We start from the raw sequence: 26,729 nt of genomic DNA, 5'->3' as shown, positions 1-26,729 counted from the left end.
GCCTCATAGATTGTAAGAGAATACATTTCTGTTGGTTAAAGTCCTCCACTTATGCCATTTGTGTTAAACCAGCTCTGGTAAGATGCCTATGAAACAATTCTAAATTTTCTCTTGACACCTTTTTTCCCTGGGTTGATGCTTATTGATAAACTGCCTTTGGCAAATGCACACAGCATAGCCAGTTCATACGATTAGAAATGAGCATATTGCTTATAATACATCTCACCAGATGGGAAACATATAACCATCATCTTGAGCATTTTCTTCATCGCCAGACAAATGTTCTCTCATGGCACGTCCATAACAACTCTTGCTGCCAAGTGCCAGTACTATACATGCCCATGTGACAGATGGAACCCAAAGAGGCTGGGTTGTTTGTCCAAAATGTCACTGTAATGAAGTGGTAACGCTGGGATTCAAACTCAGGTGTACTGAGGTCCAAAGCTTATGTTCTTTCCTAATCTCTACTGTCATCACCTGCAGCCCCTCATACAGCTGCTCAAATTGAACTTCTTAGCTCGAGAGTCCATGGAAGCTCATTCCAGGGTCCTGCTTGGTGGGAGGTGGTTGATCTCTGACCTGAGGTTATCTGTATCGTAGAAAGGAACACTCAGAGACATGCAGAGAAGAAAAGGATGTGGAGACAGAGGAGTGATACGGCTCCAAGCTGAGGACAAGCCAAAGGATGCCGAAGCACCAGGGCCATCACCAAAAGCTCAGAGAGGGGCTGGGTGGGGGGCTTCCCTGGGGGGAGTCTGCAGAGGATACCAACTGTCCAGTGGCATTGACGGATGGATGAGGGGTGGTACTGAGGAAAAACCCTGATACTGTCATTGGAATGACAGCAAAATGACCCCAAAGGGCAGTGGCAGGAGGGCCACTCCTGCTAAGACGGTGGTATCTCCAGGATTGCTGTTACTCATCACCCAGTAAAGTAACTCATCACCCTAACCCTCTCATCATCCCCACCTCACCGCCACGGTTCAGTTGGGAATGCACCCTGCAGTCAATGAGTAGAGATAGGGTATGTTCTTTGGCCAATAATGGGAAACATGGGGAAAGGGTTTGGTGGGAGAGGCGGAGCCCCAAGGCACAGTATTTGGCCTTAGGTGGTAGGGGGTTATTACCACTTCATTACTGTGACATTTTGGACAAACAACCCAACTTCTTTGAGCCCCATCTGTCACATGGGAATGCATGGTCCTGGCACTTGGCAGAAAGGGTAGTTAAGCATGTCCCATGAGAGAACTTTTGTCTGGAGATGGCAGGGGGTTTCTGCCCCCTGCAGAGACTTCCTTGTGTGTATGTGTATGGGAACATATAGGTGTGTGGGGGGTGTGGACACCATGAGTTACCACACTGGGTGACATCAACCCTCATGACACCTGGGTTTTATACTTCTGGTTTCCAAGACAAAGAATACATTTCTGTTGCTTTCTTACAGAAGCTCTAGGAGACCAAGACAGAGATCAGCCAGAGGAGGCACTACTTAAGACGAATTCCACTACTCAGAATGAATTTTGTACCTAGTTCACTGCCAGTGTCCACTCTTGCTTCCAGCTAACATCCCCTGCAATTTTTTGACCCTGTGAACCCACCAGACTGCTCACCAGAGTGGACTTCCAGATGTCTGGTGTCCCTGGGCAACACACGGGCATCATGGGTTGTAGAGGGAAACTTCTGCACTATTATCAATAATCAATACTGAAATTCATGGCTTCTGAAAGTAGAAAGCTTCCCATCAATAGATGTATACAAGCATTGCTCTGCAAATGCATGCGCTCAATAAAGGTGGCTAATTTTAAGATTGTTACTAGGGGGTTTTAAAGCCCTAGACAGTGAATTGGGGGAAGGGAGGAGACACAGCTGGGAATGGGATTTACACTTCTAAGACTGCTAGGGAGAGTGACTGAAGGTCTACTTCAGAGTCTATGAATAGGTATTTGTAATAGGCATCTCCATTGCTCCTAAGAGGACTGGGGTTCAGAAAGGTCAGGAAGTTTGCCCAAGGTCACAGTGCAGCTGAGTGGCTATGGAGACAACCTACCACTTACAAAGACTAGCCATCATCTAGCTCAAACATTCTCAAACTTGATCCCAAAAAACCCCACTGCCCCTAGGTTGATAGGGTTTTAGAGACTAAATATTTACAGAAGCAGACAGCCTCAACATTTTCCCAGAGTGGTTGGTGAGTTCGAACTGCTGATCTTGTGGTTAGCAGCCCAGTGAAGCAACCCAATGCTTTAACCCACAGCTCCACCAGGGCTTCTTAAGAAATTGCAAAAAACCTGGAACTGCTTAGACGGTGTTTGGTAGTTTGTATGTTAACAAAATGTTTCTTGAGATTCTGAAGCCGGAAGTGGTCCATGACTGTTGTTATTCTGTGCCCCCAAGTGGATTCAGCTTCACAGTGACCTTATAGGAAGCCGCAGAACGGCCCGGTAGGGTTTCCAAGGGAGCCCTGGTGGTACAGGGGGTTAAGTGTCTGGATGTTAGCTGTTAAATGTTGGCGGTTCACCCCTAGCAGTAACTTCATAGGAGAAAGACAAAACTGCATCTGTAAAGACAGTCTCCAAAACTCTAAGAAGCAATTCTACTACGGACTACAAGAACACAATCAGTCACAAGTGGCTCCATGGCAGTGCCTTTGGTTTGGATCAGTCTTTAAAGAAGTGGCTTTATATTCCTTCTCCTGAGGAGCTACCAAGGGGTTCAGACCACCAACCTTTTGTTAAGCAGTTCAATGCTTAACTACCTAACCACTAGGGTTTCTTAGAGGGTTAAAAGCCATCTTACTACTTTCTATGTTTCTGTAGCTCTTTTTTTTCCTCATCTGGAAATTGGTAATATTATTAGTAGCATGCCCCTCCCAAGGTTGTAAAGAATCAGAATTCAAATAACCATGTGCCTAGAACAATGCCTAACTCAGCTCCTTCGTGCTTGCTATTGTTGGGTGCCATTGAGGAGATTCAGACTTATAGGGCCCTTACAGGACAAGGCAGAAGAACCCACAGGGCTTCCAAAACTGTCATCTTCACGGGAGCACAGTACCAGGTCTTTCTCTCGCACCCCCTGGGTGATGTGAACTGCAGCCCTTCTGGTTAGCAGCCTTGTGCTTCACCAGTGTGCTGCCAGGGCTCCTTCCTCGGTCCTTTCCATAGTGTGAGTTAGATCACTCACTCACTGCCATCAAGTCAATGCCAACTCCCAGTGACCCTATAGGACAGCGTAGAACTGCTCCTGTGGGTTTCTGAGGCTGACTCTTTACGGGAACAGAAAGCCCGGTCTTTCTCCCAATGAGAAGCTGGTGGTTTCGAACTGTTGACTTTTCAGATCACAGACCAAAGGATAACCACTACACCACTAAGGTGCCTGTTAATTATATGATTAGCGCTAATGGTCAGTTACATAATTACTGTTGCTTTGTCACTCCGTTTGATGGGAACCTGCTACACCTCCCTAGGCAGCCCATGCTGTTGGTGGCCAATCCTGGGCGTGGGTCCTGGTTACCCTAGAGCAGGCTGCAGCTCCCCTGTCCTGGAGGGACCAGGGTATGAAATTTTCTTACTGGCTTTTGGGGATATAAACCCCAGAGTTCGAGAACACACCTCCTGGCCACTAGGAGGAGCCACTCACTGCGCTTAAGAGACAAAAAGGGAAACCTGGGTTCTAATTATTTGAATTCAGCTTTCTCACTCCTGGCTTCTCTTGTGTCCTTTTAGGAGGTACCTTCTCTTTGGGAGGGAGGCCTGGTTGCCTAGTTGTTATGCATTGGGTTATAATCCAAAACATCAGCAGTTTGAAACCACCAGCCACTCCACCGGAAAAGGACTTTCTTTGGGAGGAGCCCTGGTGGCATAGTAGCTACCAGCTGGGCTAACTGCCAGGTCAGCAGTTTGAAGCCACCAGAAAGATGAGGCTTTCTACTCCCATAAGGAGTTACATTCTCCTGGTGTCAACTAAATCCACATGGAAGAAGCACCCTAGTCTGTGTGACCCAAGGAATGTAAATAATAAAATCTGAATCCAAAGGAGGAAGTGGTATCAGTGCTTAAATTATGAACACTTGGTTTACAAGAGGCCATGGATGACAGTGGAAACCCAAAATCCCTTCGTAGGGTCCCTGCATGGCTTAAGCCTCCTGAGACTCTCCTCAGAGCTTCAGGGATATGGGTAGCCTTGCTACCAGAGCATTGTAGAGTTGATTATGGCAGCTGTATAGGTTAAAATGTGGTCTTATGTGATCTCCCTTTTGACCCATTTTAAAGTTGTTTCAGTTTTTAATAGTTTCTGCTTTCATTTCCTTTGAGGTTTCTTTGTTTTGTCTAGTCACTGTTGTTGGTTTTTTGTTTGTTCCTGTTTGTGTTTTGTGTGATGTACTATATATGAAATCGAGTAGAGGTAAATCTAGAAATTAAAAATTAAGATGACTCTTCCTAAAATGAAAAAATAGATATTAATCATTTTATTGGGGGGCTCTTACAAATCAAAATGAAAATCTTTTTAAAAGTCTATAGAGAATCACTTCTCAGCCTTTTGGCTAAGATCAAGTGTAAAAAATCTATACAGATAGTAACTGGATTAATAATTACCTATTATCATGGCAGGGGAGTTGAGGGAGAAATGGGGCGCTAACAATAAGTACAAAAAGAAAATATTTTGAAAACAGATTGTAGTGATTGCATCTTAATATGATTGAAAGGTTAAATTGTATGATATGTGAAGCATATGCCAATGTTATTGGTTAGATACCATCCCGTCGGTTCTGGCCCATAGGACCCCATGCACAACAGAAGGAAAACACTGCCCATAAAACTATTAGGAAAAAAAAGTACAGTTTCAGAAATCTCCAGAGAGTTCTAACTCATCCTACTGACTCTGAGTCGGAATGGACTCCATAACAGTGAGTTTGATTGAAGTTTTCTCGCTGGGCCTCAGTTTACCTATCAAAGTGGGTTGGTGATGGCACAGGTACCGGGGATGACATTGGTGCATTTTATGGTGCCAGATGGTTCCAACAAAGGCAGGGGAAAGTTACTAATGGCAGAGAACCAGGAGGCTGGGAGCAGGGAATCCCCAGACCCTCTTCAAATTCTAGGGAGTATTTTTATTTCTTCTGCTCTGCTCAGATGCTGGGATTCATACCCCAAAGGGATTGGAAAGCAAGGGGAGAGGTGGGAATGGTGGTGCTCGCAAGGGAAACCAGGGCCTATCTTCACCTCAAAGCTCCCTTCAATGTCACCACTCAGAGCCCCTTTTGTTCTTCCTAAAGCAGGGGACTCTTCTCCAGCCAGGAGCCACTTGGCCCCTCTACCTCTGCAGGTGCCTCACTTCCCCCACAAGCTCCTAATGGTGGCTGTAAATAATTCCCAGCTTGGGGTCTTTTTAGCTTTTGCTACATCTTCTCAGTTGTAATATGTTCTATGAGAGCTTACATTTTGAATACTCTATTTTCAGAAGGCTAGGGTTACAGTGAAAGCCCCCCAATCTATTCTGAGTCCCCCTAGGACATTAAGCCTGCATTGAATTCCTTCTGCCTGTTCACCTACATTGTGAATAAGCCTGTCCTCAGGCCAAGTGTATTAGAAAGTGGATTACTTCCACCCCCTAGCCAACTGAGCATGGGGGTGCAGAATTTCTCCCTCAGGATCTTGTCTAGGTGTGTCCTTGTTGTAAATAGGGTATTAGAATCCTGAGGTTGTGAGTCATATCCTGACTGCCCTGGATGGAGGGCCCTAAACCAATCTTGTAAATTCTTCTGTTTAGCATAATGTGCTTGCCCCAATCATGGTCCCAATCCAGCTTCTGTGGTCCTGCCTGCAACTGTGATGCACTGATCTGCCACCATCATGGTTTTGTGCCAGTTTCCGTGGCCCTCCTGCATTTTTTAAGTGGCTGGTTCTCTGTAAATCCTTGGACTGGATGCTGAGATGGTCTCTCTCACCTGGATGACCTCTTTGTCTATGTCTTACCTTAGTCCTGTTTAAGACTTAATGAATATATCTCTATAAATTATATTTGAGATGTGGGGCCCCTCACATCCCCTGCAACAATGTATTACACATAAAGGGGCAACTCATCATTTGCTGACGTTCTTCTCAGATTTCACTCGCAGGTGGTCAATATCACGATTTATAAAGACAGTGATAATAAAGGCAGACTGAAATCCAAAAAGAATACAAACAAAAAAAGAGGTATTCAGCTTAACGCCAGAACTGTTGACCATGGGGTCTTTGGGAAGAAAGAATGCAAGACAGGGATTAATGAGCTTCCCAACTCTTCGCTGGGCCTTTCTGAAGGACCCAGGACATTTCACTGTTTCATCCAGTGAATGTGCTTCTTTCTGTTGGGAGTCTCCCAAGGGCCTGGGACGTTGAGGCAATGAGAAAAACAAATGTTGCTCTAGTTGAGAAAGGGACAAAAGGGTCAATATGTGTGCCAGACAATGTCAGAAGCTGTAGTCATCAGTGCTTTGGAGGAAATAAAACCGAGGGAGGTGACCAAAAGTCACACAGGTTGGGGGTAGGTTAGATAGGGAAGGAAGCCTTATTTTGGAAGTGACAGCTGGTGGTTGGGTGGAGACAGAGACGGGAAGAGAAAGGAGTAACAAGCCACCAAAAGAAACAAGACCACCAAACATGTAGGCCAGCAAAGAAACAAGACCACAATCCCAAACCAAACCAGACCCCACTGTCAGTGGGTTCTGCTTCAAAGCAACCCAACAGGACAGGGTAGAACTGCCTACGGGGTTTCCAAGGCTGCACATCTTTATGGAAACTGACTGCCTCATCATGCACTTTTAGAACAGCTTCTGGGCTTGCCAGTCTTTTGGTGAGCAACCCAAAGCGTAACCCACCATACCACCAGGGTTCCTTGAAACAAGCCCCAAACCAGAAAAAGCAAACTCGCTGCCATCTGGTTGATTCTGTCTCACTGGGCTGAGTGGAATTGCTTTTTAGGGTTTCCAAGACCGTAAATCTTTACAAGGGCACACAACCTCATCTTTTCCCAAGGAGTGACTGGTGGGTTAGCCTAACGCCTAACATAGCACCACTACAGTGCCGGGGAAGGAATTCCACCTCTCAGATTCCCTAGTCTTTTCTTGGGACCATCCTGTAGACTTATTTTGTGAGTAGGGGCCCTTAGATTTTGTTCCACAATGTGAGTGGGTAGAAGAAGTTCTGGTGGTGTAATGGGTCACATATTGGGCTGCTAACTTCAGGGTTAGTAGTTTGAACACAGCAGCCGTTCCTCGGGAGAACGATAAGGCTGTCTACTCCCAAGATGTGCAGTCTTGGAGATCCAAAGGTATTGCCCTATTCCGCTTTGCCCCATCGGGTCGCTGAGTCAGAATTGACTTGATGGCAGTGAGTTTGGTTTGGATGGTGGGTGGGTAGAGGGGTGCGCTCTAGTGGTGATATGCGTCACGTCACCTCATGTCTAAGGCTAAGACCTCCTCTTCCATATTTACTCATTCCACAAATATTTAAGCAGCACTGCGAGGGTTCCAAGGAGTGTTCTGGATGCCGGAGTGGAGCTGATACCCCAGGGCAGGGGGCCATTTCTAGCCCCCAACCCCATATCTGTCCTACTATTTCATAGTTAAACTGGCTTTCCTCAGCTCCAGCTGCTTTGCGGTAGCAGGTCCAGGTCTTTACTGTTTGCTCCCTGGGGCAGGCTCTTTTGTCCCAGCTCTGACCTGAGGAAAGAAACTCAGGTCTGAACTCAGATGTGACCCGCTAGGAAAGGGGAGAATTTATCTTACTTGTTTAGGTGTGGCCTATTCCTCAAGATGAAATGTAAGCACCGTGAAAGTACTTTTTCCTGGATTCCCTCACCACGGCACCCTGAATGACACAATGGTTAAACATTTGGCTGCTAACAGAAAGGGCTGCGGTTTCAACCCACAACCTGCTCCACAGGAGAAAGGCCGGGCAATGTGTTTCTGTGAAGATTTGCAGAAACTGTAAATCGTTAGGAAGACAGCCCTCGGTCCCATGGGTCCTCAGTCTGAATCAACTAGATGACACACAGCGAACACTAAAGAGGGTGCTGCCAGCTGCTCAGGTGGTTGGCGGCAAATTAAAGGGGCTGCAGCGGCAGTCCAGTCAGAGGTACCTCAGAAGACAGGCCTGGCAATCTACTTTTGATAACCCTGTCACTGAAAACTCTTTGAAGGAGAGTTCTACTTTGACAGGCGTGTAGTTCCCATGCTTGTCAACTGCTAAAACTGCTTGTGCCTTCTCTCTCTAACATACGCCCCACCAGAGCAGGGGGTGCCGCCGCCGTTCACCAAACACTTGACTGGACGGACTTCTACCTGTGCCTGCTTTTTCTCCCGCCGAACTTGCGCCACCTTCTTCCAAAGGGGATAGAGGACTTCGGAGGGAGGTGACCTCAGGCGGCCCGGCCCAGGAGTCCAAGCTCCGAGCCATCCGAGAAGCTGTGGAGACCGCGGGAGCTTCAGGGCGAGCGCGCCACGGGCGGGAGGCTTGAGGCACTTCCCGAAAGAATCGCGCCCGGAAGGGGGCGGGGCCTCCCAAAGGACCGCTCACATGACTCACTCGGGCACCGCCCACCTCCTCGTGGGCGGGGCGTCTGAGTGGGCGGGGCGCATGCAAATAGCCCCGGGGCTTGGGCCAATCGCGGTGTGCGCCGGAGTCCGGACCCGGGTATCCGGACGCTGCCTCTCGCGCAGGCTCGCGGAGCGGCCGCCCGGAGCTTTTGCAAGCGGCACCGCGGGCCTGCGAGCTGGAGCTGCAGCTGCTTCCTCGACCTCCGGCTCGTCCTTTGCGGCCGGCCAGGTCAGGCCCGGCCCGCGCAGCGGCCAGGCGGCGGCTGTCCCAGGCGCAGGCGGACGTGAGGCACGGGTGGGGGCCGCTGTCGGTGCATACGCCCGGGCGGCCCGCGACTCCGCAACGTGCTCCATGCATCCGGAGCCCGCCCCGCCCCCGAGCAACAACAGTCCCGAGCTTCCCCTCAGCAGCGGCAGCACCACCAGCGGCAGCCGCCGGAGCCGCCGCCGCAGCGGGGACGGGGAGCCCCAGGGGTCCCCGCCGCCGCCGCCGCCGCCGCCGCCGCCCGCCGTCACCTACCCGGACTGGATCGGCCAGAGCTACTCCGAGGTGATGAGCCTCAACGAGCACTCGATGCAGGCGCTGTCCTGGCGCAAGCTCTACTTGAGCCGTGCCAAGCTCAAAGCCTCCAGCCGGACCTCAGCTCTGCTCTCCGGCTTCGCCATGGTGAGCGCGGCCGCCCTGCCCTGCCCTGCCCCCTCCGGTCTGGCCCAGCCTGGCCCGCGCCACCTCGCCGGGGCCCTAGGGGGGTACAGGCCGGGCGAGCTCGGGGAGAAGCGGACAACTGGGGGAAGAAGGCTTTCAATGCAGGTGGCAACAAGTGGCACCCGATGTGGGAGATGAGGGGTGACAAATCCATACAGAGTCCGAGGTTGGGGGGGCGCTCAGGTGCCTCTGTAAGGGCGAGCTTGAGGCAGCAAGCGGGGAGGAACACACAGGGACCTCCGAAGTTCGATCTGTCAGAAGCCCGGATATGTTTGGGGGCCAGGAAGGTCGCAGAAGGTCCGACTCTCCTGGAGACAGGTGTCCAGAAGCGCAGATGAAGAGAGAGCCCCCAGCTACCTTTCTCACACCCCCACACCTGAAGCCATCAGGCATTGGCCCTGTTCTTAGAAACTAATTAGCTACTGGGGATTTCCCAACATCCTTTCTCCCTTCAGAACGACTCAGCCTGGGGGTGGAGTGGGGGGTGGTGGAGTGGGGGGGGTTGACAGCGTTCCCCACCCAAACTCACCGAGGAGTCCCAGCGTGTGGGGGAGAAGTGGGACTTGCTTCTCTTGAATGGGCTCTGTATTGATTTACGGAGAAGGCAAGTTCTTCACCCCATGGCCTCACCAGCTGGGGTGAGATTTGTTCTCCCCCACCCCCCAGGGTACAGATGGGCCCCAGAAATGACCCTGTGGTAATCTTCAGGCTGGGAGTGTGTGGTGCCCCTCTGGGTGAAGACATCACATAACAAGTGACCTCAGCCTGCTTGACAGGGGTCTGCCCCCGGTGGAGGCACGCCCTGGGCCTGCCCTAGGAGGGTGTGGCTGCACCACTTGTGTTTTCTTGGGAAGGGAGTGTGTCTGGGTCTGTTCCACAAACATATGGGCCAGGACTTGGGAGCCTGCACGTGGTAGAGACCCGGGTGAGCCTATAACAGGGGAAAGTTGGGAGGTTGGGGGTTCTCCTAGCTCAGCCACGGGCTGCCTGTGTGAACTTGTTCAGCCCCTTACCCTCTCTGGGCCTTGATTTCTAAATAGGTAAATGAAAGCTGTGACCCAGCAGTTAGGAGTCTTGGTGGTGCAGTGGCTTAAGCATTGGGCCGCTAACTGCAAGGCAAGGTCCTCAGCTGGAACCCTCCAGTTGCTGTGCTGAAGAAAGATGCGGTAGCTCTTTCATGCCTGGAAGCTCTTGTGTGCCCGAAGGAGCCTCAATTCTTAGGCACTTAGTTACAGAACAAAAGGTCAGCAGTTCAGACCCACCAAGCAGTCCTTTATGAGAAAGACAGACCTGTCCACTCCTGTCAAGGTTTACCGTTTCTGACTTCTTGCAAGGATTGCTTTGAGTTGGGAACGACTAGATGGCAGTGGGTTTGGTTTTGGGGGTTGATACTTAGAAGTGCTGCTTTGGTGTCACAGTGGTTACAATAGTCACCTGCAGTCTGAACTCACCCTGTGGCTCCGCAGGGGGCAGGCCTGGCAATCTGCTCCCAGAAAGGTGTCTGCCTGGGAAACCCTGGGGGGGGGGCGGTTTGACTTTGTCCCACCCACCGGGGCCACAATGCACACGAACCGGACTCCAGGACAGCCAACAACAACCTCTGAGTTTCTCCACCTTTGTGAGAAAGAAGCCACACTGTAGAACGATGGCCTTGTCGTGAAACGCTCATGGAAAAATGTTTTGTGGTTAGTAACGCGCTCTCAAAGTGACTGGTATTTCATGTTTGAAAAGTATTTAAAAAAAAAGAAAGAAAAGTATTTCTGCACCCTGGCTGGAAGTGGAGGGAGTGCCTGCTCGAGCCTATGTCGGAAGGAAGCGGCACTCTAGCTTTTAGTGTAGGTCCGTCGCGTCCCAGTCTTACATCCTCGCTGGCCCTGACTCCGGCTCACAGGGTGCTAGGCGCTGACTCCTCAGCCAGGTGTGTTGGCAGGTGCCTTTCTCCAGCTCATGCAGCTGGTTCTGGCAGAGGCAGGATTTGAACCCGCCTCGGTAGGCAGGCCTGCAGAACCCCAGCATCTCAATGCCTGGACCCTGCTTTGTGGTGGGCTGCGCTCTGGTGGATGTCCAGCCACAGACATATTGGGCCTGAGCCCAAAGAAGGAGACCTACGACAAAAACAGTTTCTTTTAAACAAACCGAAAAGTGATGGTTCAGGGGAGAGGAGAGGTCAGTGACCCCAGCTCTTCACTACAGTTCTGAGATGAACCTGGTGGGAGGGGGGGTCACAGATTCAGAGCAGATCAGGTGGGGGACATTTCCGGCCCTCTCAGTTCTCCCTTCCTTCTGGAGCCCTCAGGGGCCTCAGTGTCCAGCATCACCTCTTCTCTTCCTTTTGTTAAAAACAGTGTCAAGAAGTCAGGAGGCCCAGGCAGCAAGTGGCACTAGGCAGGGGCCTTGACCTACCCAAACTGTGCTTTAGGAAGCTTGCTTTCCCCACAGGGAAGACTTATTAGTTCTGATGGAGCCCCAAAGTTCTGCAGACAGGGAAGGACTGAACAAGTTAAGGTGTCCAGAGGGAGCAGTTACAACTGGGGAACTGCATTTGTATCATGAGACTGGGAAATCCCAGGATGAGATGGGATGTGGGGGAAGAGGGCAGCAGGGCCTGTTTGCCACCCAGCCTGTGGGTGAGCCTCAGAGGGGAAGGGGTGCTGGGTAGTCCGGCACCATGGAAACCAGTTTCCTGGAGTACTCTCCTTTGGCCCATGAGTCAGCACAACTGCTTCCTGCCCCCAGAAGGCTTCCTTCCAAGAGCCCTGGAAAACCCAAGTGGCTGAGTGCCTCTTCAACTGGGGCGTGGTAAGGATGCCAATGGGGGGAGTGGGGTGGTGGTCTTCCAAAAAGCTGGAATTGGGCACCCCCTTTCGGGGGCACCAGGGGCTTTGGACAGACCCGTATGGCCAGGTAATTGCCTTTCCCACACGGGCTAGCTTTCTCATCTACACAAATGAGAGGACCTGCCTCATCTCCCCCAGGCTTGCAGGAGAATTCATCAGGGGCCTAGGAGGGTTGAGAAATGGAGGGGGTTTGATGACATACACCTTGATCTGCTGACAAGACTCCCACCTGCTCCTGGCACTGTTTCTAGTAACAACAGGCCTTGGCTGAGCTCAGCGTCCCAGCTCCAACATCAGATGCAAAATAAGCATTCCCGGATGTAGGATACGGGAACCATTAGATAAGTGAGCCTCAAGCTCAACCATGCCTCGTTTACTTAATGTCTTGGCCAGAGGCTCCCAGCATGCCCACCCCCCACCCCCAAATCTGTGGAGCAGGCATGTCTGTAATGTTAGCCTAAGCAGAAGATAATTGGGGAGGTCAGTCTGCTGCCATAAACAAAATGCTTTCCCCGACGACCCAGGATCAATTATTTTTGGATTATCTACCTCCACGAGTTCTCTGCCTGCCAAGCACTCTTTTGTTCCCAGGTCCCCAAACCGATTCATTGGTTGCTGGGAATTTCTGAGAACATGAGTTGGAAGGAAGGGTTCTGATCCTAAGCCTGGCTGGGGAGACCCGTGTTGTGTGTGTGTGTGTGTGTGTGTCATGATGGTTGTTGTGGATCGGGCTCTTACAGTGGGCTAGCCATAGCACCACGTGGTCTGCAAGTGCCAGCTATGTGGCCCTTGGACATCTGTGCGGGGTTCGGTCCGGTCATCACGGGATGAACCCTTGCTTGAAGCTGTCCTGTGCCTATGGGAGAGAAACCATCAGAGATGAGAGAATGACAGCTGGGTGGCTTGGGGACAGCAGAGGCAAGGGAGATCAGGGACTCTGGAGGTAGGCAACCTGGGTTCAAATCCCAGCGTGACCTCGTAAGGTTGCTAGATCGTGGGGGGAGTCACTTAACCTTGCTTGAGCTCAGTTTTCTCATCTGGAAAGTAGGGTAATAATAGTAATAGTACCACCCTGACAGGGTTGGTGTGAGCTTTCAGATGAGTTACTGGTTGCTAAGCACTTCCAAGACACATGGCCCAAGAGCAGGACTATTTCTAAGGGTTAGATGATTTAGAAGGCTTTGGGAAGAGTGGGATTTCGGCTGAGCCCTATGTGGGGATTGAGCTCTGGTTAGTGGAGCTGCGGTTTGGGCAAGAGGCCTCTGTCAGAGGACCGGCAGAGACAGAGTTATGTTGTTAGGTGCCAAGGAGACAAGTTCCTTCTCATGGTGACCCTGTGTTTAGCTGAAACACCGCCTGGCCCTGTGAGGCTTGAGCCCTTCGTTACAGCCACTGGGCTCACCCAGCTTGCTGCAGGTCTTCCTCTTTTTCGCTGCCCCTGTACCAAGCGTGATGTCCTTCTCCATCTTCCCTGATAACATGTGCTGATAACAAGCACACGAGACGCGGTCTCGCCAGCCTCCCTTCCAAGGCTAAAATTATAGAGTTCAGAAATTATTGGGTCTTGGGGAAGGCAGATGACTGGCATGGGAGCTGTGGTTGGTGTGTGGATGGGAGTCAGAGAAGGAGCCCGCTGACACAGTGGTTAGGCACCTGGCTGCTGGCCAAAAACTCAGCAGTTCAAAGCCACCCAGCTCCTCGGGAGATAGACGTGCCTATCTAGGGGACCCTAGGGGGCCATGGAGAGGTCAAGATTGAGTTGACAGCCCTCAGTAACATGGAGTGGGAGGAAAAGATGAAGCTAACCACACAAGATGAAAGAGGGCTATTTAGCAAGCTTGGGTTTTTAGATAGGTCATGGGAGCAGTGGAAACTCTTCGAGAAGTAGAGCTGTTTATAGAACAATTCTCTATTGATGAGGATGAGGTGCCGGGCAGGAATCTGGGCCTTTTTCTTGTATTCTGACAGCTCTTGAAGCTCTTGTCTGCTGGAGATAGGCAAACCTAGGCTCTAGAAGTTTCTAAAAGGTTAGGACACCTAGCATAGAGTTTTAGCCTTGAGGGTCTGACTGTGAGCCTCAGCCCCTAACACTTTCCATCTCCCCCTCCCCTCCCCAGCTTGTTGGTGACTGGCCTTTTGAAGTCACCCAGATGCTTGATTTTGAAGCAAGGGTTTGCCAGCTGGGCTGAGAGGAAATGGAATTTGCCCCCAGGGTTGGGGGGGTGGTGCTGGTGTTCCCTGCCCAATACAGAAAGAAACCTTTTGTAAAACTTCACCAGAGCCTGTGGCATATTTCTGGAATGTTCAGTCCAGAGTAGTGTGGAGCCGGGGCTCAGTTCTCTGTTGCCACTGTAACAAAAATCCCACAAAAGGGTGGCTTGAGCAAATCTTCTCCCCATTGAGGAGGCCCAGGCTCAAAGTCTGAATTTGGGGTGCCAGCTCTAGGGGAAGACTGGAGGAAGCTCCTTGCCTGTGCTTCTGCTTTGGGGCAACCTTTCCCTATCTGCTTGCTTCTTTTAATCTCTTGTATAACTCAAAAGGGAGTGACTCAGAATGCACCTAGCACTAATTCCGGTGTCTCAGGACCACGAGAAAGCCCATTCCCATGACATTCTTAAAGACAGCCAGTCCAAATGGGCTTATGACTGCAGGCATCCATCCAAACTCAAACCCACCGGCCTTGAGTCCACTCTGACCCACGTCTGTGCTATATAGGGTTTCTGAGCCCTGGTAGCCTAGTGGTTACGAGTTAAAATGGGATCTGCAAGGTGAACAGTTCAAAACCACCAGCCACTCCTCAGGAGAAAGCTGAGACTTTCTACTCCCATAGAGAGTTACAGTCTTGGAAACCCACAGAGTAGTATCACCCTGCCCTACTTATATAGGGTCTTCGTGAGTCAGAATCAACTTGCTGGCAGTGAATTTGATTTATTTTTTAATTTGGAGATAGTTAACATCATGATGGGACAGCCTCGTCTTTCCCCTGAGGAGCAGCTGGTAGGCTTGAACTGCCAACTTTGCGAACAGCAGCTCGGCACATAACAAACTGTACCACATGGCAGGTACCCATGGAGAAGTAAACCAAAAGACAGCAGAATGGAGGGGTGGAGGCATATCAACTTGATAGGACAATAAAATATTTTGTCAGGTTATACTTCCATACAAGTGTTACGTAGAACCCTTTTTGGGAGAGTGCTTGGGTGTAAACCAAAACAAAGCTCACTTAATTCAAGTAAATTCTGACTAGGCACTCTTTCGAGGCTGTAAATCTTTACTGGAACTGACAACCTCACCTATCTCCCTAGGAGCAGCTGGTGGGTTTGAACTGCTGCCCTTGTACTTCCTGAGAGCCCCACCAGGGCTCCTTGGGATATAAACCGGGGCTTCGCAAATGTTTTCTGTAAATGTTTTCCGTTTTGTGGGTCACACAGGCTGTGGTAATTACTCAACTCTGCCTTCAAAGCGGGAGAGCAGGATCCTGGAATGAATGGGCGTGGTGGTGGGCCAATAAATCTTTATTTACAAAAACTCCTGTCTGCGGGCTATAGTTAAATATCGATAGCCTAAGTCACAGTCTCCAAGCTTTTGATCAACAGCTGATGTTTTTGGCTCTAGCCTCAATATTTGTTTATAAAGCTGATGCATGTTCTGATAATACATTGTTTACAACCTACTTAAAATTTCCCAAATAGAAAAGATTGCAGGGTGAGCTAAGCCATAAACGAGTATCACATGCCTTTCCAGTGTGGCCTCCCAAGTTAGGTAGATCACCGGGGATTATTCACCATACACTTTGGAGCATAGGGCCCCAAATACTCCAAAAATCTGGGATCTTACCTTTATATTTCCACTCAACGGCCTCTGGACCAGGCCCAAGGAGAAGGAGAGGCCCGAGTACGAGGAAAGTGGAGGAAGCCATGCCTATCCTTATGTCATGTCTCAGTAAGGGCAGCGATGGGCTGTCCTTGAAGGACCTCCACACTGCCTAAAAGTATCTTACCAGCTGACGTGTGTCGAATTCTCATCTCCCACCCCACCTTGGGACAAGGTTTTTGCTCTTTATGGTCTTATACTATCCCTACCACCTCATGGTGCCCTTATTGGACAGGGAAGGACACCATCTTCACAGGAGCAGAGCATCTGTGTCGAACTGAAGGTCATTTCGTTAACGGATCAGTGCTGAACCCTGAGTCTCCTGCAGAGCCATGCAAGCCTGTGAGGCGAGGCAGTAGGGGATATAGGATAACTTAGAAGTCAATTGAAGAGTTTTGGCCTGCCTGCCCCACCCTACCCCGTTGCAGGTTGTAACCTATTCGTTCATTTAAAAAAAAGTTTTTATTTTCTCTTTCTCTTTTTTTAATCATCATTTTATTGGGGGCTCGTACAATTCTTATCACAATCCATACATACATCCATTGTGTCAAGCACATGTGTACATTTGTTGCCATCATCATTCTCAAAACACCTGCTTTCTGCTTGAGGCCTTGGTATCAGCTCATCCCCCCATGAACCCTTGATAATTTATAAATTATTATTTTTTCATGTCTTACACTGACCGATGTCTCTATTCACCCACTTTTCTGTTATCCCCCAGGGAGGGGGTTATATGTAGATCATTGTAATCAGTTCCCGTCTCTCCCCCAACCTTTCCCTTCCCCTCCTGGTATCGCTCCTCTCGTTATTGGTCCTGAGGGTTTATCTGTCCTGGAGTCCTTGTGTTTTCCAGGTCTTATCTACCAGTGTAGCTGGATTTGTAAAGTAGAATTGGGGTCATGATAGTGGTGGGGAAGAAGCATTAAAGAACTAGAGGAGAGTTGTATGCTTCATCGGTGCTACACTGCACCCTGTCTTCTCGTCTCCTTCCCGTGACCCTTCTGTAAGGGGATGTACAGTTGCCTACAGATGGGTCTTGGGTCTCCACTCCATACTCCTCTTCATTCACAATGATATGAATTTTTGGTCTTTGATGCCTGATACCTGATCCCTTCGACACTTCGTGATTGCACAGGCTGGTGTGCTTCTTCCACGTGGGCTTTGTTGCTTCTCAGCTAGATGCTCTCTTGTTTGTCTTCAAGCCTTTACGACCAGATGCTATGTCTTTTGATAGCCGGGCACCATCAGCTTTCTTCACCACATTTGCTTATGCAACAGCTTTGTCTTCAGACGATTGTGTTGGGAAAGTGAGCATCATGGAATGTCAGTTTAATAGAACAAAATGTTCTTGCATTGAGGGAATACTTGAGTAGAGGACCACTGTCCATCTGCTACTTTAATACTAAATCTATAAATATATGCACATAGATCTATTTCCCCATCATCATTTCCTTTTACTTTCCTCTTGTCCCACTATCATGTTCAGCCTTCATTTGGGTTTCAGTAATTCCTCTACATTGCCCTTGATCATGCCCTACCAGGCCTCCTACACCTTCCTCACCATCGATTTTGGATCACTTGTTGTTCCCTTGTCCCTAGGTTTGTTAACACCCACTTCCTTTCCCCCGCCTCCCTCAACCTATTCATTCTTGTGATAGAAACTGAGTGGGCTGTGGAACCAAAAACAAAACCCTGCCATTGAGTTGATTCCGACTCATAGCGACCCTGTAGACAAGGTAGAACTGCTGCCCCATAGAATTTTTGAGGGTAAATCTTTACGGGGCGGACCACCTTGTCGTCATTCTATGGCTTAGCACTGCCAACCTTGTGGTTCACAGTCCAGTGCTTATCCTGCTATGCCACTGGGTGCTCCTTTCAGGAGATGCCACCAACAACCAACACCCTTTAAGTGCAAGAGGAAGAGAAGAACCCTTTGCCACCTCCACAGTCAAAAGTTTACAAAGCATGAAATAGGATAAAAGAGTTACCTGTGTTGTTGTGTGCCCATAGACTAGTCTATTCAGAGCGCCCCCATGAGGTGTCAGGGAAGAGCTGCCCCACAGGTCTTCTTAGCTGCAATCTTCACCGGGTGTGTGTGTGCGTGTGTGTGTACACGCACATGTATGTGTGTGCAGATTGCCAGATCTTTCTCCCATGTAGCAGCTGGTGTGTTTGAACTGCTGGCCTTTGGGTGAGCAGTTAGCAGGACCCAGGTTGCACAAGTCGAGTGTATTGGGCGTACAGGGTGGGTTCCTTTGGTGGTGGTCTTGCTGTTGTAAATGCGTATCTATTTATAGATGCGTTTGGAGACCTGGGCCACATGCTCCAGGGAACTGGTAGATGCCTGCTCCGAGCCTCAACCATCTCCTAATGAACCGTGTGCCTTTGGGGTAGCACCGAAACCCCTGGTGGCCGGGCTCTGGGGCCCATGTGTTCCAATACCCTCCTGAGAGGCCAGACTGATAAGACTTAATAAGAAAGTAGCAATTCCCAGCTGTAGGGACCTGGTCAGGCTTCAGGGGGTATTGTTCAGGAGGCCTGGACATCTGGGGGACAGGTTACAGGGTGCCCGTGGAGTCCAGTCATTGCTAAAGAGAAGCAGTAGGCATTTTGGGTGGGGGGAGCCCAGTTCCTAGCGGGATGGGACAGCCCTCTGATTCATACTTGAGGTTTGGCATCCAGCTGTCTCCTGCATGGTCCGTGGGCCAGCCTGAGGCTGGGACAGCGGTCTCCCAACCTCCTTGTCCTTTAAATCCCCGGGTGGCCAGATTCAGGAAGGCCCCTGTTTATTTTAGGTTAGCAGCAGGCATAGGGCTCCAGCTATATTTACCTAATTAAGCTGCATGCAATCTGATCTGAGGCTCTGGGGCCCTGAGGCAGCCAGATTTGGGGAGGCCCCCTGTCTTGTCTGTGCTTTCCCAGAGCCGGGAGCCACTCATGGGGAGAGGTCCCAAGTGGTGGGAAGAGACTTTCTTCCAAGGAGTGATTGTCCCTATACCCTGCACTGCATTCCTGCTCACCAGGAGCCCTGATCCCACAGCCCAGCTAGTGCCACTGCCCTTGGCCCCACATGTGAGCAGGTGGAGTGCTTGTAGCTAGAAGCACCACAGGGGGACAGAGTTCCTTCTGGAGCACCAGTGGCAGGCGCAGGTACCAGCAGCGCAGGCTGTCCCCCATACTCCCCCAGCTTCCACTCTCCCAGGCCTCAGGCAGGGCTGCCCCTCTCCCCCGACAGCTGTGATTTCTGTCCCTAGCCCTGATGGGTATGACAAATGATAACAGTTCTCTGCCCTGCTGAGCTGATGAGCTAGCCAGGTGTGGTCTTGGGCACCGCTGCCCTGGCTCCCAGGGTTGGATCTAGGACAGACAGACACCACTGAGTTGATGTCCGTACATACCTGTCCCCCAGCCAAGGGGGTCAGAATGTGGGCATATGGCCCCTACCCACGGCAGCTTGAGCCGAGGGTGTCCAAGGCCCATTTCCGTTCCCCCTGCCAGCCCTAGCCGGAAAACCAAACCCATTGCTATCCAGGTGATTCTGACTCATAGCACTATACAGGGCTTCCGAGATGGGAGCAGACAGCCCTGTCTTTGTCATGAGGAGCGGCTGGTGAGTTGGACCTGCCAGCTTACATGGTTCACACCCAGCACCTAGCCAGGGCTCCTTACTTCAAGCCCAACTCACATCTGCTGAGCACCCTGTGCACCCAGATCATGATGATCACCAGACAGTCAGTGCCTCATGTAACCACCCCCAGGGACCATTGGGCAGGAGCAGTCCTCGTCTCCACCCCCCAACCCCCAGTGTTTTACACAGCTTTACAACAGTTCAAATCCTGCCTCCCCACCCTAAAACAGCATAGCCCTGGGGCAGCTCCCCTCCCTTCTCAGAGTCTCTGCTCAGCTCCTCACTACGGTGATGATGGTGGTGATGGAAATCACTGACACTGGGTAAAGCTTTTATGCCTGGTCTCATCCTAAAGGCTTGATATTCATAAATGCACTGATCCAACCCGGAAGAACTACCGTACATACTCGTGTCTAAGCCGAGTGTTTCAGCACATTTTGAGTGCCGCATTTGTGGTAAAATTAGGTGCCTTAGCTAATATTTGGGGTGGCTCATACTCAATTATATACGGTAATTCCCTCATTGCCCCCCCCCCCCATTTCAGAGAAGCGCAAACAGGGACATCTAACCAAACCGCCAAACCTAATCCCAACTCATAGCCACCCTAGGGGACAGAGTGGAACTGCCCCTGTGGGTTTCCGAGACTGGGACGCCTAATGGAAGCAGGCACCTCTAAAGTAATGCTCGGCCCCGATAGAATGACAGGGAGGCTCATCGTTCTCCCTCAGAGCAGCTGTGGGTTAGACATGTAGACTTTCTGTAGCGGCCACACCCACTGTGCCCCCCAGGGCTCTGAACTGTGGCACAGAAGGGTTGAAGAACATGCCCAAGGTCTCTGGCGTCATTCAGTGGAGGGGCGGAGATTCTGGTCTGTGCTCTGGATGGCTGTGTAGAGGGGGAGGGTGACTGTGAGGCCCCAAGTAAGGGCACAGGTGAGCATGTCACCTGTATATGTCACCAGCAGCCAGCTCGGCCCACTGAACGGCTCGGGACGTTTCCCATGAGTGAATGAATAGCCAGTGTCCCTGGGTCAATCAAGCAGCCGGTCTGCCCTGCGTGACCCTCTGGTTTCAGGTTTAGGGCCAGTCAGCCAGAACAGGAAGAGGAAGTGGGGGTGGGGGTGAGGAGGAGGACTAGCAGGAGGTACATACTGCTGGAAGGGGCTCCCTGGCTCAGGTGTGGTCAAGACTAGGAGTACGAACAGGGTGTTTACTGTGCCTGGTAGTCTGCCCAGAGACCTGGTACCCACCCGGTGCCTGGCACTGCCCAGCACCCTCACCCTCATGTAGCAAGAATTCTCGGGCAAGGCTTCAGGCAGCTCACGATCTTAGCAACGGTGAAACTCTGGATGGCCCTGTCCCAAATTTATATGAGCTTGAAACATTTTATAAACTGTGGGGCGGAAGATCTCAGTTCTGGGGATTGTTAGACAAAAGACTGTGGGCGAAGGGGGGTGTGGTGGGGTGTCTGTGACGGGAATGTGGATGGGCGTGTGTGAAAAGCCCAGGGGTTCACACACCTGGAAGGGACTGGAAAGGTTAGAGACCCCAGCAGCCCTTGGGGAGACAGATGTGGCAGCAAGCACCCATGAAGCTGATAGCCTTGGGAACTCCATGGGACAGTTCTTCCCTGTCCTGTGGGGCCACTGTGAGTCCGGATCCAGCTACAGTGTTGTAAACCTGAATGCCAAACCCCCTTTAGTTGTGACCCCTTTCTCACCATATCCTTTATTCAACTGAGGAGGGGAGGAGTGGGCAGGGCCCTTGCTCAGGGTCACACGGTACAGAGCTTGGGGACTGGTGTTTTCCCAGCCCTAGCATACCCCTGGAGGAACACACCCCTTTCCAACCTGTTAAGAGGCTACCCACTGCCATCTAGTAGACAAGCACCGCTCCTTCGGGTTTCTAGGGCTGTAGCTATGGGAACGTAGTGTCATCTTTCTCCTGAGGAGCCGCAGGTGGGTTTGAACCACCAACCTTACACTTGGCAGCCCCGCACCTAAACCACCGTGCCGCCAGGGCTCCTTGGTGAGAGACTAGTGGATCCCATTTTCAGCACAGGCCTCTCAGGGTCTAGAGGGACACAGACCAGGTAGCCAGCCTGTTACTGTCAAGGTGTCCTCGGCTTAGGGTAATCCTGTGAGCATCAGAGAACAGTGCCCCATTTGGTTTTGTGGAGCTGGTTTTTCTGAAGTAGGTCGCCAGGCCTTTCTTCTAATGGAGCTGTTTGAACGCACGCCTCCAGCCTTTCGGGGAGCAGCTGAGTCCGTTCACGTTTGTACATGGTGCAGCAAACAGTTCATACAGAGCTTCTCCCGGGGATGGCTCGGGCAGTGGTGGTTCAGGGGCCGATATCTTACCCTCTGAGCAGAGATCGGCTTCATTTCCAGCCAGTGCACCTCCAGCTCAGCTGTCAGACTTCAGGGCCTCCAGTGTGGCTGTGGTGCCGAGCATGTGTCATCAGAACTTTCAGCGTCAGACTAGAAAGAAAGGCCTGGTAACCTACTGCCAAGAGGGTCATCACTGGGTGGCATGGGGGTAGGAGAGGGGCATGGGAGAGGGGCACTTGGTAGATAGCAGCTACCAACCATCCTTCATTAGATTATTGCCATTAGCTGGCAAGATCCCTTCTATCCCTGGCAGCAGGCAGGCCTGGCTGCTTGCCCGCCAGCAGCCCACTGTTCCTGGCCCAGATCTGATATGCTGACTGCTTTCCATGGGGGTGACTTGTAAGATCCAGGTGAGAAGCAGTAAGTGGTGGGCCTATGGGTGCCCTTGGTAACCCCGGATCTGCAGATCTCCAGGAACTTAGGAGCAGCTAGTGCGTGGGTCAGCCCCAGAGCCTGGAACTCAGCACTGGGGCTGAGAGGGGACAGCCTCAGGGCCTGCTGGCCACAGCCTTTGCCTTCCTCTTCTGGGAAGCCTCTCAGTTCCTTGTCTGTCGGTGCACTGTGTTCCCAGGAAGGACCTGGGGCCCTAACTTCTCCAGCTCCTGCGCCTCTCCTTGTCTCCAGCAGAGTACAGGGCCAAGAGGCCCAGTGGTGAGCTTTGATTTTTAATCTTTTATGGTGAGTTGGTTGAAGGTTTACAGAGCAACATCAGTTTTCCATTCAACAAGTCATACACCTGCTTTGTTCACCAGTCCTTCCTGCCTCTGCCCAAGCGCAGAGTGGGGGTCTGGAGCCTCTGGGTGGGGGAAGCACTGCCCCAGGGTCCTGGAAATGGTGGGTCCGTGGCAGGGCTCAGGCTGGGTCCCATCCCGATGGACCGCCCTGACACTCTCCCACCTGTCCTGACCCCACAGGTGGCGATGGTGGAGGTGCAGCTGGACGCTGAGCACAACTACCCGCCCGGGCTGCTCATCGCCTTCAGCGCCTGCACCACTGTGCTAGTGGCTGTGCACCTGTTCGCGCTCATGATCAGCACCTGCATACTGCCCAACATCGAGGCCGTGAGCAACGTGCACAACCTCAACTCTGTCAAGGAATCACCCCACGAGCGCATGCATCGCCACATCGAGCTGGCCTGGGCCTTCTCCACCGTCATTGGCACGCTGCTCTTCCTGGCTGAAGTCGTCCTGCTCTGCTGGGTCAAGTTCCTGCCCCTCAAGAAGAAGGCCAGCCCAGCACAGACCACCAGCAAGCCCCCAGACAGCCCCGTCGAACCCGATGGCATCACCCCGGGCCAGGCGGCCGCCATCGCCTCCACCACCATCATGGTCCCCTTCGGCCTGGTCTTCATCGTCTTTGCCGTCCACTTCTACCGCTCGCTGGTCAGCCACAAGACAGACCGACAGTTCCAGGAGCTCAACGAGCTGGCTGAGTTTGCGCGCCTGCAGGACCAGCTGGACCACAGAGGGGAGCACCCCCTGACGCCTGGCAGCCACTACGCCTGAGCCCCCTTGGACCGAGGCAGTTCCAAGCTCTGACCTTAACGCTCTTCCCCGGCCCTGGCCCAGCCTCAGGGACGGCTTGTTCCGACCCCCTTGTGCAGCAGGGGAGAGAGTGGGGGGAAGAGGAGAGGGTTCTCTTAGGAGAAATGACTGCACTTTAAGACTTGCCTCAAAGGTGCACTTCCTGTTCTTCCAGCCCCGGATCACCTGCTGGAAGGTGCTGGGGGACAGACCCTCCTTTTGTCCTGTGCCAGGGCCACCTGGATGTACCCAGTCTCTTTCTTCTCAGCCTCCAACCCCATTCAGGGTGGAATGCATGTGTGCGTGCGTGTGTGTGTGAGCACAGAAATATACTTGTAAGGGACACCTCCCTCCTTGTGTCTGTATCTATTGGGTTGGGGCTGCAGCCAAGACCAGCTGAGCCCCAAAGCAGAGGTTTTGGGGTGGGTTGTTTTACCTTTCATTTCTCTCAGCAGTTACTTTTGAGACATTTTAGGCCCGTAAGTCACCAGAATAGCAAGTCACCGAGCTCCTCCTAAAGTGTGCGGCATGGATAAAGTACTACTCCATTGAATGCATGTGCAAATTTACCACTGGTCTCCCTCATGTCCCTTCCAGCAGCTGTTTTCCAAGATCATGCATTGAGGTGTCTCCTTTAACCCAGAAAACTCAGCTTTTGTTTTTTCATAACTGACTTTTATGAAGCGTGCAAGCCAGTGGCTCTGTAGGCAGTCCCCTCTGGTTTGGCATCTGCTTCAGTTAAGCCTTTTAGCAAGGCTATCATGTAAGTGACCTGTGTCCAAACTCACTCCCATTGAGTAGGTTCAGACTGACAGCAATCCTATAGGCTCGTTATGGTTTCTGAGACCAAATCTTGACAGGACCAGAGCTTCATCTTCCTCCTGTGGAGTGGTTGATGAGTTTGAACTGCCAGCCTTGAGGTTAGCAGCCCCAAAATCTCACAGCACCACCAGGGCTCCTTGACCTTGTGGCCAGATCTTTTAAAAATGATAACCAACCGATAGCCATCCATATGGCACTAGGCATTGGCATCTCTCTGAAATGGGTACCCTTATGATCCCATTTTGCAGATGGCATAACTGATACCCAAAGAAGCTAACTTGCCAGGATTCAAAGCTAGGACATCAAACTTGGAGACCGAACACACATCTATTTCTGGCTTGGCTGGGAAAATGACAAAACCTCCTTCCAAACCCTTCTTCCAGAGTGAAAATGAACAGGAATGAGGAGCCTTTTTGCCACAGTCCCCGCCACTCCCTCCTGTCTCACACCAGGCCAGCGGCACTTCTGTTACTTGCCTGGCCTCTGTGGGACCTAGAGTTTGAGACCACCGCTGCTTGTTCCGTGGATAAAGTGGTTCTTTTTCTTTTTTTAATCATTTTATTGGGGGCTGATACAATTCTTATCACCATACATACATCCATTGTGTCAAGCACATATGTACATTTGTTGCCATCATCATTCTCAAAACACTTGCCTTCGATAAAGTGGTTCTTAAAAAGCCAAATAGAAAAAGAAAAAAAAAGGAAAAGCCAAATGTTGCAGCTGAAATGGAGGTTTGGGGAGTGGAGAGGTCTATATTTGTACCCCTCCCATTATTGTCCCCCCAAGAGGCTTTCACTGAACCCCAAGTCTTGGACAGTTTGGAAAATGTGACCTTATGCTCCTCTGGTACAGCCTGGGAACTGAATAGCAGCTCCATGGACCAGGTGGGGAGGAACCCACCCCTGCACAGCTCGCCGCCTCGTAGGTCACATACCCTGGGACCCACCAACGTCCTGTCCCCAGGTGCCCTTTGGAAGAGCTGGCTAGGAACAGGCAGGGACCACACACACACTCACATACTCACCAGAGTAAGACTGGACGTTTCCGGTGTTCTCTAAGATGCCTGTTCCCCATTGAGCAGAAGTCTGGGATCCCACGGAGACTCTGGATGCGGCAGATTCTCCACCTGGCCCGAGTTCAAGAATTGCCAACGTGGCTTGTGAAAAATGCAGGTTGCCAAGCCCTTCCCCTGGAGACCGAATCAGTTGGGGCCGGGTGTGTCCGTGTTTTTAACAAGCACCCATCATGCTCACTCACACCCAAGCATCTTGGGAAACAATGGTTGTTCAGAATACAGTCTCTCATGTGTTTTATTTGTATGTCGCATAGACAACAGGCTCGTGGTTCCAAGCACAACAGTGAAAATCCTCTCCCTCCCAATTGTTCTTAGAGGCTGCGGCTCTCATGTAGAGTTTCTGAACACACAAGGGTACCGTACACACAACACGCTTTTCCTATTCACTGCTGGCCCGCCAGGCACTCTCTAGCTTGACTTGTGAACCTCCCTGAACCTCAGCATCCTCTTCTAAAATGGTGCAAATAGCAGGACCATCTCCAGGCTTCGTGGAGACACATGTTGTCAGCTCTGTGCCTGGCTGGTTCCTGGTAGGCCTGCATCCCAGGGTGGCCAGACTCCGCTGACCCAGCCCCTGGTCAGACCACCCCATCACGACTCAGGGAGAGAAGGGCCAATGGAGCCGTTACTGTTTGCTCCATGAAGCTGAGGGCTTTGCCAGCCTCGGGGACCTTGGTTGCTTCCCTCACACTGGGCGTGAAGGGCTGGGTCACTCTCGGCATGGGGGCTGCCCTGAGCTTTTTAGGACAGCAGCAGCATGCCTGACCTCTACCTCCTTCCTGCTGCCAATAGCGTCTCCCATTTCTGCCAACAGTACCCTGAAAACGAAACAAAAAGAGCCAAACCCTTTGGGATGATCCCAACTCAGTAAGACTGCCTTTGCAGGTTCCCTGAGGCTGTAAATCTGTACAGGAGCAGAAAGCCTCATCTTTCACCCTTGAAGCAACCAGAGGGTTTGAACCATCCACCTTGCCGTTAGCAGCCCGACAAGTAGGAGAAACCGCCTGCCACGGACTCTGCTGGGAGGTTGACATTTCCAAGGGCACAGGTAACAAAGACCCTGTAGCTGCCGGGGTTCACCAGCCCGGCCGGCAGACTCCGGGGTGCATGCACAGTCCTGCTACGTTGCGCCCGCCCCTCTTCCTCGCAGGAATGCAGCCCAGGTTAGAATCTTGTGCAGAAGCTCTTCCGTGCTATCTAGCTCCGCAATTAACCTCGATACATGTTATTTACCATTGCGACAGCGGTTCTAAGTCAATCCTTTAAACAGCCCTGCGAGCCCTCCGGAGCCCCATTTC

At 51.4% G+C, this 26,729-nt stretch overlaps 1 protein-coding gene across 1 annotated transcript; it reads left to right on the top strand.

The window, feature by feature from the left end:
• Positions 1 to 8,695: 8,695 nt before the first annotated feature.
• LOC142429160 (calcium release-activated calcium channel protein 1) lies at positions 8,696 to 26,421 on the top strand. The gene is made up of 2 exons (XM_075534152.1): positions 8,696 to 9,242; positions 22,923 to 26,421. The coding sequence occupies exons 1-2, from the start codon at positions 8,928 to 8,930 to the stop codon at positions 23,511 to 23,513; spliced, it is 906 nt and encodes a 301-aa protein (XP_075390267.1). The 5' UTR covers positions 8,696 to 8,927; the 3' UTR covers positions 23,514 to 26,421.
• The last annotated feature ends 308 nt before the right edge of the window (positions 26,422 to 26,729 follow it).

This window comes from Tenrec ecaudatus, chromosome 16 (assembly GCF_050624435.1).
Source record: "Tenrec ecaudatus isolate mTenEca1 chromosome 16, mTenEca1.hap1, whole genome shotgun sequence".
Classification (NCBI taxonomy): Eukaryota; Metazoa; Chordata; class Mammalia; order Afrosoricida; family Tenrecidae; genus Tenrec; species Tenrec ecaudatus.
This window is presented reverse-complemented; position numbering and strand designations above follow the sequence as displayed.